The sequence below is a fragment of the Plecotus auritus genome (genome assembly GCF_963455305.1).
Source record: "Plecotus auritus genome assembly, chromosome: 4".
NCBI lineage: Eukaryota > Metazoa > Chordata > Mammalia > Chiroptera > Vespertilionidae > Plecotus > Plecotus auritus.
Genome location: NC_137775.1, coordinates 120,376,704 through 120,392,246, shown reverse-complemented (window position 1 = coordinate 120,392,246; position 15,543 = coordinate 120,376,704). Strand labels below are relative to the sequence as shown.

At 42.8% G+C, this 15,543-nt stretch overlaps 1 protein-coding gene across 5 annotated transcripts in view; it reads right to left on the bottom strand.

The window, feature by feature from the left end:
• The window catches only part of PTPRZ1 (protein tyrosine phosphatase receptor type Z1), a 206,779-nt gene extending 192,542 nt beyond the window's left edge, over positions 1-14,237 (bottom strand). For all 5 annotated transcript variants that reach the window (XM_080664026.1, XM_080664027.1, XM_080664028.1 and 2 more), the window contains exon 1: positions 13,870-14,237. In XM_080664026.1, the coding sequence (XP_080520152.1) occupies positions 13,870-13,927 (58 nt within the window). In that variant the 5' untranslated portion in view covers positions 13,928-14,237. The remainder of the gene's footprint in view (positions 1-13,869) is intronic.
• Positions 14,238-15,543: the final 1,306 nt, after the last annotated feature.

The following is a 15,543-nucleotide window of genomic DNA, read 5'->3' as shown; positions in this document are numbered from 1 at the left end:
ACTTTTAGTTTACTTTTTTAAAATAAGAGGGTGAACTGAATTCTAATCTGAATGCTGGAAATGTGATCCCAAGTTCCTCCACTTCTGCTAAAGAGTGTGCTGAATGAGATGAGGTGGGGGCGGTATTTCACATTTGACTAGATGGATCCTATTGAATTTCTGTTCTTAAAGTGACTGCTTTGGCAGGAATTTCATCCCTTGCTTTATATCACAAGTACTTAATGAGCACCTACTTTTACCGGTCAGGGGTCTTGACAGACCAGGGCTTGTTGTATCCCCTTGAGATAAGACTCTTTCAAGGAAGAGAGTTATGGATACAACATGAGTGATGTTTCCCTCTCTGGGGGCAGGGAAATGTGATGTGTTAGAGAAGGTTTCATAGCACACGTAAAAAGATAACTAGGGATGCAAGGGGCCACAGGCCTCCACAGGAAAAGGAAAAGCTTGAGCCAAAGTGAAAGGCACAGGTGTGGAGGGTCAGGTCAAGTTGGACAGGTAGCCTGAGTTCAGGTTTGAAGCACCTTGAATGCTCTCGTAAGAGCATCATATAATATCAAAAGTTACACGAATCTATGGATCCTTTCCAATAATGAGTAGAGGCAAAACAAAATCCTATCTAATATTTTCTAGTTTCCATGAATGGAGACCTGATTTCTCTATTGTGTTTCATTATCGAAGTTAGTTTTTGATCAATTTCTTTCTGAGAATTACAGAAACACACTATGTAAAAGGAAAAGCATACCACCAATATTTGTCACTACAAACTTGCATAAAACTTTTTAATGTTGGCCTTAGACAAGCAATAATTTGTTTTAAGTCACTAATGACTATAGCATGTTTATTGAACTTTTTTGCCTAATGGGAAGAGAACAGGTTGGTTTCCTCGGTTAATAAGATTTCCTAGCTTAATAGGGAATGGATGTGTTACTATTTCCATGGCTCTGTGTGTATGTGGGTGTATGTATGTATGTGAATGACATTTAGTGAAATGGAGCTTTCCAGCTGTGTTTTGATGAACAAATAGGTGTGTATTTGGGGATTTATAGATGACTGAGCAATAAAATATGTAATATGCAAAAAACTCTTTATATAAAGGTCTTGAGAGGTCCAATCAGTGGAAGCACACACTCCAGCCTACAGATCCTAACTGGGATAAATGTGAAACACATTTTCTCACTGAAACTGCATAGTCTGACTTATTGCACGATAGCAGAAGGCAACAAACAAGCACCATCACTTCCACACAAAAATCTGTATCAATTTTTCTTGATGACCTATTTTCAGGATTTCCTCCAATAATGCAATCACCCAAAGAAATCTCCAGAAGACTAGTGTGCTGCAGTCCTCTAAGCCTCACATTTAGAAAGCCAGCACTCCCCATGGGTTCATAATGGAAAACTCACTGCCATGAGGTAACCTTCTGTCATCATTTAGAGAAAACCCAGCCCGTCTCAGGTAAAAGGATTTATGCACCATAACCATTACCAGAGTGATTATTTGGCTAAATATCATCTTCATTTGCCTGAATGCCATTGAGTCTGACGCATCTTCACAGCTCCTCATGTTTGTAAAAATGCACCAGTTGTTTTATTTTTTTAAATGGCAGATGCTGTAGGATTCTAATTCCAAAATGTGGAGGACGGAGAGGAAGAGAAGAAGGAGAAGGATGGGGAGGAGGAGGAGAAAAAGAAGGAGGAGAGAGAGCCGCCATCTTGAAAAGTTCCCATCAAACAGGGAACTGGAGTATTTTCTTTTTTTTTTTTAAATATATTTTATTGATATTTCACAGAGAGGAAGGGAGAGGGATAGAGAGCTAGAAACATCGATGAGAGAGAAACATCGATCAGCTGCCTCCTGCACACCTCCCACTGAGGATGTGCCCGCAACCAAGGTACATGCCCTTGACCGGAATCGAACCCGGGTCCTTTCAGTCCGCAGGCCGACGCTCTATCCACTGAGCCAAACCGGTTTCGGCTGGAGTATTTTCTTTTTTAAAAAAATGATGGTTATTTTATCATTTCACGGAATGGAAGGATTAGTATAAAATTTTGAATAAATTACTGAGGAACAAGGAAGCATCTTGTGTTTTCTTGATTTCTTCTGCCAAGAATACTAAATAGCTAAAATGTAATGAAAGATAAGGAAGAATAGAAGTTGGAATCACAGGCAAGAGGGGTCCTCTCCTGTGGGATGGATGATGCCCAGACTGTACTGCATCTTAAAGGATATAAGGGCAACATGTACTAGCCGTTCCTGACTAATTAAAATTTATTTCATTCTCTGCGCTTCTTCCCGTGAATCAATTTTGAAGACAGCCTTGACATCTATGTCTAAAATTCTTGCCCCATTTTGATAAACTTTTACCTAAGAATCATAGGCTTATCCACCCAGTCTTTGAAATCTTAGCACCAAGAGTTTATCTTTGAAATAAAACAGCAGTTGCCACTACCAAAAATTAAACTTTGCATTGGGACAGACATAACCATGGAAATTCTGTGACATTTTCTTAGCAGTAAGTGTTGAACAGAACATGCAGGATGAGTGTTTTAACAAATATATTGCTTCTATATCTTGCTATTTACACTACTATTTTCAATGTGGTAGGGTATGTAGGTGAAGTAAATGCATTTCAGACTAGAGATGCAAAACCCAACCAACTTCTGTATTGAAGCTTCTCTTTGGGTGAGTAATCTGAAATGAGTAATAAATATAAGCTTATCTTTTTGTTTCTGTATCTAGCAAAAATAAGGGAGGAGGTACAAAAGGGGTTTCAATTATTAAATGAAACAGTAAATGTCCCATGTTCAAAAGGCAAAAGTGCTGTTCATATGCACACAGAGATATTTTTTAAATGAATTCACATCTTTATTTTGTCTGTCCTTTTTATGACTTTCTACAGACTTAAAAATCTGATTCATATAATCTAACGTTTATTTCATTCTTCTCTATTCTGGTATACTCCCACCAGGGTTCATTTTATATCTGTAGCAAAATTAACTTCTGAAAGAGAAAAACTATTGAAGTCCAGCACAGTGCTAAGCAAACATTTCAATGAAGATCTGGTGAAATGAGTTCTATTGATCTCAACTGGACGCAGCCCCTCTGAGAGGCACAGAACTGTATTCAGGTCACAGGAAGAAGCAGGCCTTCTTCCTCTCCTTTCTTTATGTGGGAGGCAGGAAAAAGGCAGGCTCAAAATATACAGGATAAGTCCTACCATTAAGCTTAATTTTTCTAAAGGATATAATCTTATAATTAGAATGCACGAAATAAGGCACTATCAATTTTGAGAAGCAGAAAACAATATATTCTTATATATTTATTGTGTGTATATATGCATATATGTACAATATACATATATAGTTACATATAAAATACTTATATAAATATCTATATAATATAAGAGTAATATGCATACTGACCCTAACGGTGGAATGACCAGTTGCTATGATCCACACTGGTCACCAGGGGGCAGATGCTCAATGCAGGTGGTCAATGTGCTTTCACAGGGGGAGTGCCGCTCAGCCAGAGCCTCTCCAGCTCCCTAGGGGAGTGGGCTAAGCCGTTAGTCGGACATCCCCTAAGGTCTCCCGAGCTGCCAGAGGGATGTCTGATTGCCAGCTTAGGCCCAGTCCCTCAGGGAGTGGGCCTAAGCCAGCAGGTGGACATCCCCCAAAGGGTCCCAGACTGGGAGAGGGTGCAGGCTAGGCTGAGGGATGCCCACCCACCCCCGAGTGCACGAATTTTCGTGCATAGGGCCTCTAGTATATTATAATGCATACCAGAGGCCCGGTTCACAAAATTCGTGCATGGGGGTGGGGGTGAACCTCAGCCCAGCCTGCACCCCCTCCAATCTGGGACCCCTCGAGGGATGTCCAACTGCCCATTTAGGCCCGATCCCGGTAGGATTGAGCCTAAACGGGCAGTCGGATAGCCCTCTCACTATCCAGGACTGCTGGCTCCCAACTGCTCATCTGCCTGCCTTCCTGATTGCCCCTAACTGCTTCTGCCTGCCAGCCTGATCACCCCCCTAACCGCTCCCCTGCCAGCCTGATTCATGCCTAATTGCTCCCCTGCCAGCTTGTTTGCCCCTAACTGCCCTCCCCTGAAGGCCTGGTCCCCCCAACTGCTCTCCCCTGCAGGCTTGGGTCCCCCCAACTGCTCTCCCCTGCAGGCCTGGGTCCCCCCAACTGCCCTTCCCTGCAGGCCCGGTCACCCCAACTTCCCTTCCCTGCTGGCCATCTTGTAGTGGCCATCTTGTGTCCACATGGGGGCAGCCATCTTTGACCACATGGGGGCAGCCATCTTGTGTGTTGGAGTGATGGTCAATTTGCATATTACTCTTTTATTAGATAGAATAGAGGCCTGGTGCACAGGTGGGGGCCAGCTGTTTTGCCCTGAAGGGTGTCCCGGATCAGGGTGGGGGTTCCCATGGGGCGTGGGGCGGCCTGGGCAAGAGTCCTGTGGTGATTTGCAGGCTGGCCATGCCCCCAGCAACCCAAGTGGAGGCCCTGGTATCTGGGGTTTATTTATCTTCTATAATTGAAACTTTGTAGTCTTGAGTGGAGGCCTGGGCCTGCCAGGGTGTGCGGAAAGCTTGGCTTCCTCCATCGCTGGGGGCAACTCAAGCCTCCTGCTTTCTCCATGGCTGCAGCCATCTTGGTTGGGTTAATTTGCATACTTGCTCCTGATTGGCTGGTGGGCGTGGCTTGTGGGTGTAGCAGAGTGATGGTTAATTTGCATATTACACTTTTATTAGATACGATTACATGTCATTTCCCCAGTTTTAAGCCATCAAGGGCAAATTTATCATAATCAAATATTACTCTTGAAGAATCCATTTAGCCATACTTCTTAAATATCAAATTCTTGCATACAGCTCTTAATTGCACAATATAGTTACATTTCCTCATTACACAAGGAAAACTATGCTTGCATTATCTCTTTCCTAAACTTAATTAATTTATTTATTAATTTACCACTTAATTCATCAATTTACCACTTCATATATCCTTAATGTATATTGTGACATACATATGTATATTGAAACTAATGCCCTTTCCTCCAACAGTGACCCCTGAAGCCCTACCTACCCACACTGCAGGGTCTACACCCAACCTTGTCTCCTGGAAACATTCCCAAAGGCGAATCCAGTTTATACTCCCATACAACTCACACCTTCATATTCTGCAAACTCTGCTATATATGAGAGATCTTTATGGATGGATCTTTCTCAGGCAAAGGCTTAGCAAACCACTAGAGGAATATTCTCTCTAAGGAAATATTTATCATAAGGGAGGTGCTCAACAAAGACTCACTGAATTGATTTGTGATTGTGTCCTCACTGTTAATGATTAAGGATATTAAAATAGTTATTTGGGCCATCTGAAACAATTCTACATTAACTTTTAAATGTAGCTATTAGTAATTTTCAAATATAACAAAAAACAAATAGCCTAGACCTGATGAATATGAAAATGTTATTTTAAGAAATACACCCAAATCAATTGCTGAAATAAAAAATATGGCTACATTTTATACCTATTACATAACAAAACAGTAAGTCTGATTCTAGCAACTTATGCATGGAAAAAGAAAATAAACAAGACAAACGGACAGCAAGAATATGTGTCATTGACAAAACTAAATACATTATGTGCCTATATTGCACCTGGGACTCCCATATCAGAGGCTGGTTCAGGTATCCATCCATTTGCTGACAGACTGAAATCTCTGGACCAACTTCAAGATTGTCTGGCCTCCTGGGGTTCCTCTGGCTTGCAAAGACTATGAGGTCAGCCACTATAGTCCACACTCCTCCTTCTAGGGTTACTCTGACACTGAAACTGCCTTAACTAGAGGAGAAAGCACCGTAGCCTGTTTGGCTCAGTGGATAGAGGGCCAGCCTGCAGACCAAAGGGTCCTGGGTTCGATTCCAGTCAAGGACATGTACGTTGGTTGCAGGCTCTTCCCCAGCTTGGCCCTGAAGGCAACCAAATTCATGTGTTTCTCTCACATCGATGTTTCTCTCTGTCTTTCCCTCTCTCTTCCACTGTCTCTAAAAGATCAATGGAAAAATATCCTCAGGGGAGGAGGAGGAGGAGGAGGAGGAGGAGGAGGAGGAGGAGGAGGAGGAGGAGAGAAGAAGAAGAAGAAGAAGAAGAAGAAGAAGAAGAAGAAGAAGAAGAAGAAGAAGAAGAAGAAGGAAGAAGAAAGAAGAAGGAAGAAGAAGGAAGAAGAAGGAAGAAGAAGGAAGAAGAAGGAAGAAGAAGGAAGAAGAAGGAAGAAGAAGGAAGAAGAAGGAAGAAGAAGAAAGAAGAAGAAAGAAGAAGAAAGAAGAAGAAGAAGAAGAAGAAGAAGAAGAAGAAGAAGAAGGAAGAAGAAGGAAGAAGAAGGAAGAAGAAGGAAGAAGAAGGAAGAAGAAGGAAGAAGAAGAAGAAGAAGAAGAAGAAGAAGAAGAAGAAGAAGAAGAAGAAGAAGAAGAAGAAGGAAGAAGAAGGAAGAAGAAGGAAGAAGAAAGAAGAAGAAAGAAGAAGAAAGAAGAAGAAAGAAGAAGAAAGAAGAAGAAAGAAGAAAGAAGAAGAAAGAAGAAGAAGAAGAAGAAGAAGAAGAAGAAGAAGAAGAAGAAGAAGAAGAAGAAGAAGAAGAAGAAAGAAGAAGAAGAAAGAAGAAGGAAGAAGAAGAAGAAGAAGAAGAAGAAGAAGAAGAAGAAGAAGAAGAAGAGCAGAAAGGGATGGGAAATTTTCCAGAACCTTTGTTCTATGGCACTAGCTTTGTTTTAGCACAAAACTTGCAAATATCTCTACTTAAGAAAAATGAACTAAGATTAGTAGTATCACAAGGTTAACCTAAATTTGTGTTTTTTAAACCCTGGCTGTAGTCTATAACAGCCGTGGGCAAACTACGGCCCTCGGGCCGGATCCAGCCCGTTCGGCTGTTCTATCTGGCCCGCGGAGCCGAAAGAGCGGAGGGTTCTCTTGCTCTCCCCTCCGCTCCTTTACTTTGAATTTATATTAGTTCACACAAACACTCCATCCATGCTTTTGTTCCGGCCCTCCGGTCCAGTTTAAGAACTCATTGTGGCCCTCGAGTCAAAAAGTTTGCCCACCCCTGGTCTATAATCACTTGGGGAATTTTAAGAAAACATCTATGTCTGGGGCCTGTACCCACACATGCATTGGATCCAGGGTGGGGCCTAGACATCAGTATGTTTTAAAAGTTCCAAAGGTGTCTCAGTCAGCTCAGGCTGCTATAATAAAATACCATAAACTGAGTGGCTTAAATGACAGACATTTATTTCTCACTAGAGGCCCGATGCATGAATTTGTGCATGGGTGGGATCCAGCCAGCCAGTCCCAATTGGGGCCAATCCAGTCAGGCCAGCCGGGGGGAGGGGACATGGGAGGTTGGCTGGCTGGCCCCGCCCCCTGGTCAAGCTCCTTGTCGAACTCCTGGTCAAGGTGACAATTTGTATAATAGCCTTTTATTATATAGGATCATTCTGGATAATGGGAAGTCCAGGATCAAGGAGCCAGCATATTTGGTTCTGGATAGGGCTGGAAAGGCCTCTCTCCCTGGCTTACAGACAGCTGCTGTCTCACTGTATCCTCACAGGGTAAAGAGACAGAAAGCTCTGGTCTCTCTTTCTCTTCTTATAAGGACACTGATCCCATCACGGGGGCTCCACTCTTATGACCTCTTCTAGAACGAATTACCTCCCAAAGGCCCCACCTCCAAATCCCATCACAGTGGGGAACAGGATTTCAACATAGGAATGTTAGGAGGAGACATAACACCAACCAATTACAAAGTGCACCAAGGATTGAGAACCATTGACCTATATCAGTGGTCGGCAAATTCATTAGTTAACAGAGCCGCAGTTTGCTGACCACTGACCTAGATAAATGGTTGTCAATCTTTATTTGCACTGAAACAAACATGACAATGATATTGCATGTATAATGCACTCCTGTGGGCAGACCAAGATTCTGCACAATTCTGTATCCCATTCAAGAAAATGTGTAAGAATGCAAGAGGGTAATTACAGAAATAATTTGTACTCTAATAATGACGTAACTTAAAATCATTGTGAAAATCTAGAAAGTTCCTTATGTATGGCCAGCATTTTATTATTATGAGCACACAATCAGGACTCTGGTGGTGACCATGATCTCTGCCAAAAGAGGTCTTTGTAAACAACAGTTGTTGTTTTTTCTATTCAAAATTCTGAATTAATAAGTTCAGAGAAAAAGTCTACTAACAATCTCCATCTTTTGGTAAATATATCAGAGCTTTAGGATTCAAGAAATAAGCAGTCCAGTCAGTGACAATGAAAGAACAGAAAAAGTATGGAGTCAATGCTGTTGGGGAAATCAGAGAAAGATAGACTATTCTACAAGTATGGGAAAGTAATTTTACTCGTTGTTATATTTTAACAGAAAATCCTTCTTTCCTACCAATGCATTATTCTTTCCAAATATATAAAGACTATATTTCTAAGGAAACTTGTCAAAAACTTATCTCCCGCCAATGTGTATAATGTGTACATATATTGATTCATGTTTATTGAACGAGATCAGAAAGTTTACATTAACCAGCACTTTAAATACTTTCATATATGTGTGCAAATATGAAAAGAAAAATAAGAAAACCTGCCCATTTTAGGGCACTAGAATTTTTAGGCAAAAAGAAATGTTAACACATCTTTTAAAAATTATGTTAACTACAAAGCTCCCCAAATTATATCACAGTAAGATATTTTTAAATAATGGTATCAAATAGCATCAATATTCTCCCTATCAAATTCTTCATCAAGATGCTGGGCAATGCTGAGGGTTTTTTAAATCTTAAATTCATGCTTAAAGGAAGTGAAGATGAAGATCAATGGCCACCAAAAAACAAACAAGAGAAAGAAAGAAAGGGGAGTAAGGAGAAAATACAGCAAAGATCCTAAAAGAGGACCAAGTCTTTTTTTCTGTTTTTAACTCCTCTGAGGATTTCTAACTCATCCCATACCCAGTTCCATTTGAATTCAACTCAATTCAAATATGTGCTTAATATCTGCTATGCGCAGGGCTAAGCTAGGTGCAGCTTAGATTAATAATAAAACTAGAGACAACTTGCAAAAGCATGCATATCCATCCTAATATATAAAAAGCCAGGGTCCGTAATGTCCAAAATGATTGAACCAACGACCGAACGCCAGGCTGCACACGCAGCAGGCTCAGGTGGGCAGGGACTGGTGAGCGGGCTGAACTGCTGACCTCTTGATCCCTCCTGGGTCGTGGGTGCGTGGTGACCGAGCACTCACTACTGCCGCCAAGGCGGGTGCAATGTGATTGGTCGGGGGGCCCCGCCATCACCCCAAAGAGGGAGGCCTAGGCTACCCGGCCGGCGGCAGTGGGCGGGGCCTCCCTCTGCGGGGCGATCAATCACGGGGCTCCCAGACTACAAGAGGGCGCAGGCCGGGCTGAAGGACCCCTCAGCCCCAAGTGCACGATTTTCGTGCACCGGGCCTCTAGTGTAATATAACTGTACTTCCTGTCCTTCATCTGCTTTCCAGAACAGCTTTGGCTACTACCTCCTGCAGCCAGCTTGACTGGAGGAAACTTAATCCAAAATGATGGCTTTTGACTGACTAAAAACACAGTCTTCATGGGCTCAAGACACTTCATTTTTCATTATTGACCACCCCTCACCCTGACTGCCCTCTCCTCCCTAACAGGTAAACATGAGTATATACACATTCACATGCACACACCCATACAGGCACATACAATGACTTGATGCCCTGTTCCCTGGGCCATATCCAAGCATCATTAGTACCAACTCATCTAGAATTTAACCTTCACTGAAAATTGCTGCTGTGATGACACAGTATCCATCACAGGAGCTCCTTTTTAAGGCACAAGTAGTGTCTGGATCTAGGTGATGCTTATGGGCCTTTCTGGGAGAATCAAACAATGTGAAGATTAGGTGCCAGAAGTGGCATTAAAGATGGATGGCTCAAAGTGAATAGTAACCTAACTCTTGGGTTGGGGTCAGAATAAAAGAAGGAAATGTCAGATGAAATGGATCCATCTCAATAGCAAAAAGCTACTGCTGTCTAAGAACCTTCACAGTTCTTTTTCTCTATGACCTGTACATTAAATATTTACCAAGTACCTACTATAGGTTCTAAGTCCAAGAATCCTAAGTCCAAGGGTGAATGAAATACTGTCTTTGCCCTCAAGGAGCTAGAGGAGGAGATAGAGAGATACACTACAAAATGATAAGGTGAATGCTAAAACTCATCACGGATGATGTGCTGTGGGAATAGAGCACTCACTTCAGAACTAAGAGCTAATCTCTCCCCTTTAACACCAGTCTATAAGGGCCACAGAGTGGCTACTGAACTGTCTTCACTATTAAAGCTCTACCACCTAGCCCCCACCCTCTTTAACAATAATATTTAAACATTTACATTTTGCATACCTTGCAGGGCTATAACTCAATTCAGAGATCCCGAATTCTCATTAGTTCAAAGTAACTATTCCATAAAAGCCCTTAAAACAGTTACCTCTCCTCTATGACTCACAGTTAAGCTTCCTTACAGGAAAGCCACCGCAGCTTTTCCCATTACCTGTTCAGTGGGTCAAGATTAAATAATAATTAGAGTCATATAATCATCACATTAGTTCTCCACCGAGTAGCACACCTCTCAATTATTTTAGAGAAGGTCCAGATTCACTTAGGGGATTATCTTAGAGTCATCTTTAAGTTCCGCCTCTCTTATTAAGAATCTCTAGCATTAAATGTGTTACTCATGTGGTTTTTTAAAAAAAATAATATTAAGTCAGGTATCAGAAATCAAATCCAGAGTAAAAACTTGTAAATAATCTGGATACTATGCTAATATTTACATGTCAAACTAGCTCAGAAGTTGTCAAAGTGCGGACCTGGACCTAGCATCAGCATATCCTGGGAATCTGTTAGATGTGGATTCTCAAGCCCCACCCCATACCTACCGAATCAGAAACTCCTCAGGGTGGGCCCTGAAATCTGTGTTTTAAGTTTTTCTGGTGATTCTGATGCACACTAAAGTTTGAGAACTGTAATCTACCTAGTTGGCAAAAACAGTTCAGGCCACAGGCCAATCTTGACAGAATAGTCCAAGTAGATGAACTCACAACATATTTAACAATCCCTCCACCCCAAATAAAAAGAAAACCCATAATGTTTCTCTTTAGAAATTTGGAAAAATATTTGTTTCAGTCTAAATAGTTTAATGATATTTTGTTTGTGTTCTGAAGTTATTTGAGGGATGCAACTGGTCTATATGTTCATTCAAAACACCAGAATATTCTGAACAAAAAGTGGTAAGGTCATTAAGATAGTCTTAATTGCTAATAATGAAAGCATTAGTGAATTCTACAAATTGTTACAAATAATGGTAAGAATGGCAGCCTAACATTCAAATTGTCCCAGAGCTGTCACCAGGCACTGCTGGCCTCAGCAGGCAGACCTCTCACGAGCATCTGTTACTGTGCGAGGTCTCTTGTTGGCTTCAGGGGCACTGAAGGTGAGTAACAAGCACATCTACAGATACAGATGTTGAGGGAAAGATAATTGACATGGAGGCTGAATTTTTGATTTGTAGATAACGTGCCTCTGTTTTTTCAAAATGTGCTACCCTAAGATCAAGATACTCATCAGATTTGAGGTTGTAAAGACCCCTATGTCAGCCTGTAGGCAACACTGTAAAAGGCCAACTTTGTCAAAATGGAGAAAGGATAATAAAGGAGTCAACTGCCAGTCTCAAAAAAAAAAAAAATCCAACTTGAATCCTAAAACAGGCTTACATTCTATATCATCACATGCACTTGTGATATTCTTAAACAATTAATTTAATCCTTTACAATCTAACATCATCAAAGCATTAAAGAAAATATCCAATAAACTAAAATCTAAATAACCAAAAGCAACAAGCTACAAATTATGCTTTACTAAGAATTTGCAAAATGTGGCCTATTGGAATGGGATATCATTCAGCCACAAAAAGGAATGAAGGACTGATACAGACTACAGCACGGAAGAATCTTGAAAACACTATGATAAGTAGATGAAGCCAGCCACCAAAGACCACCTATTATATGACTCCATTTATATGAAATACTCATAGAGGCAAATCTAGAGAAGAGAAAGTAGATTAGAAGTTTCCAGGGCTGGGGTCAAGAGAATGAGGAATGACTATTAATGGAGTTTATGTGAGGGGTGATGAAATGTTATAATTAGATAGCAGTAATGGTTGCACAACTTCGTGAAAACACCCAAAACTACTGAATCGTGCATTTTAAAAGATGAATTGTACGCTATGTGAATCACACCTCAACTAAAAAGAATTCATAGTATACTCAGGGGATGCGGTTTGGAAGGTATACAAAACAGTATTCTCTAATTTATTTCTATACTGCAATGAGGTGTATTTTAAATAATTGTCTAAGTACCAAGGGGATCTGGCTTTGTTGTTAAAACAGATCTACAGAGGAAATGTAAATTCCACAGGTGTGTATCTGACGACCACAACACTAACGAAAAATGCCTTCCCCTCTCCAGAGTCAACTGTATGATGCTAGAGAAAAAAACCAGGACCAGAATCCCCTGTAAGTCTTCAGTGTCACTGTGTGCATCACATCACCACTGAGTCCTTCCATAAAGCTTTTGGGGTTTATATTATGACCATGTATCTGCGGGGGGGGGGGGGGGGGAGCAGTTATCACCATGTTTGCAATACAATTCAACTAGTTAGAATATGAAATTATTTTTCTTGTACATGTGACTGTGCCAAGAACAGCACCATTGGATGAAAATGTAGGTTAATATCTACTTGAATATGAACAATCCAAACATTTAAAAAAAGTATTATCCTCTAACTAAAAAGAGTATGTGCACCCATAAATGGAGGTATGCTTTCCAACTTTCAAGTGCATGCCTCCAAACCTATTATAGTCCATCACAATAGCAAATCTTTCTAAAGGAAAAAAAAAAAGACATTTCTTTAATAAAATGCAAAAAATCCAATCTTACAATTCTTCAGGAAAATGGCTACGTCTGAGTGTAATTCCAGTATTTAATGTGTAACCTAAAAGGTGGTGGATGAAGGATGAATCCATGGATAAACAGATCAGCCTACAGCTCTCCTCTGGCTTTGGCACCAGTGGCGGAAGGTTGACAGAAATGTTGATTGAAACTTTTTTTAAAGTAACTGCCCAGACTTGAATGTGACTAAATTAAAAGAATGAAAAAACACTGAAAAGTCGGGTTGGTGCTTGTTCCTGTTACTACCTTTCAGGCGTTGTGTGAGTCGTGGGGGGGGGGGAGGGGTGTGAGTGTGGGGTGTGTGTGTGTGTGTGTGTGTGTGTGTGTGTGTGTGTAATGCGCGTGTATTTTTCATTCAAGCCCATAATATCCGTAGCATGAACTTAACAGCAAAAATGGGATGTAGCAGCCCCGCACCATGGTTATATTTATGTCTGTATTTATCTTCTTATGGGTGCCGAAGGAACAGGCTCTTTCTACACTTTGCAAAATAAGAGAGAGAGAGAGAAGCTGTGAGGACAGGGGCAGTGATCACCCAAGTCTCTCCTGCGCGGGTGGGAGCATGAGTCCCGGCGGGCAGATGGAAGGTGGCAGAGGTGAGAGGTGGGGAGGGGCGCGTTCTCCCACGCTGCTGACACCCTGTGGGATCCCAGTCCACCGTCCCTTTTTCCTCCTTGCTACATGGCGGCGACGAGAGCGAGTACCTAACGCTCAGAAATAACGCCCCCCCCCCCCTGCCCCCGTGTCCCAAAGGATCCCCGAAAGGAAACCCACCGAGGTCTCATCACTCACCTAGGCGGCAAACACAGAGGAGCTGAATGAAAGCGAGGAAGCGCGTTAGGATGAGCATTTCCAGATGATCCAGAGGCCCCCGGCACGCGGCCGCTCAGCTTCTGGGGTGCAGAGGGAGGGAACGTGAAGGAAATGTTTTCTCCTCCAGCATATAGATGTATAGACTGATGTGAGATTGTGTGTGTGTGTGTGTGTGTGTGTGTGAGAGAGAGAGAGGGGGTTGGAGGGAGGGAGAGAGAGAAGGGACGCGTGGTGGTGTTCGTGGGAACAGGAGCCACTAGCCGAAGCGCATGTCGGCCAGCGGGCGGGCGGGAGTCGGTCTCCTTCTCCGGCTGCGGCTACCGCGATCTGAGCGCTCCGAGCGCAGCGGCGCCGGGTGGCGGGTGCGCGCCGGACTGGGCTGTGCGCGCTGCCGCAGGACCGGGGCGGGGGCGGGGGCGGGGGCGGGGGCGGGGGCGGGGGCGGGGGCGGGGGCGGGGGCGGGGGCGGGGGCGGGGGCGGGGGCGCACCGCCTTGCCTGGTGGCTGGGAGCTGGCCGCGGCCGGGGTTCCGCGTGATAGTGGGCGGGGGGGCGCGGCTGTCGCTCAGGGTCCGGGTGCCAATATAACGAGTCACATGGCGACACCTCCCCGCTCCCCTGGCAGTAGCTGCTCTGTGCTGAAGTTGGTGGAACCCGCTGGGGTTTAGAATCTTCGCGGAGCAAAGAGCTTCTCATGAGGACTCCTTCATCCCTTTGGAAGAGAAGAGGCCAGACCCCAAACCGTCCCGCACAGCCAGAGATTGACCTTTGCGGTTCACTCCTGGAAATGTTTTTCAATTCATTGCTGTCCTCCCTGCAGATGCTAAGTGGCTCCGATCAGAAAGTGATGGGGAAGCCTGAGTAAACTGGGTGCCCCTCTCCGTTTCCATTTTCCAAATCACCGAAGGAGTTCCAGACCATGTTACTTCTAGGGCAGTTGACCAGCAAATAATCTCCATCCGGCCCAGATTGTGTGACCAGTCAGACCATGCCCCTTTCCCCAAAGTGCGATCAAATTGTCCGGCTGCGCACAGCGGCTTGGAGGAACTTTCAAGTGCAATGGGTCGCAGGGAAACATTGTTTAATTGCTTGATTGAAAGATAAACAAAAGAGATATATTGCACGCCTTCTGCTGCCTTGGAGCTGGAAATGTCACGCTGGGCGTGCTGGTTTGTGTGGTGGTCTCCATATCTAGACTGGGAGCTTGATGGTGGGAGCTTGCCTTATTTCTTATCACCCAGCTCCTCACACAGAGGCAGAGATAGCCAATATGTGTTCCTTAAGTATTTGTTGAGTTAACTTGAAGCCTAAATGACAAGATAATGCAATGTCCCGAAAATTCATGAACTTTTCAAATATTTTCATTTATATATCCCTTAACTATTGGAATATTTTTTCTACTTATATGAGGCCGAATTTGGAGCTTTTTGGAAGTCCATTCCAAGACACAGAAAATCAAGTTCTGAATTTATCGCTTGTATTCTTAGCAACTATTTGATGTAGGTTATCTGTACAGTGTGTGCTCCTGTGTCCTGTTCTTGTCTCAAAAATGGTATTTTAGTTTAAACATTTTAAAGAAAGTTATCACATACAAAATTGGGTTCTGAATGTATTTCGAGTGTTACCACCTGTTCTCACTAATATCCATAGCCTCT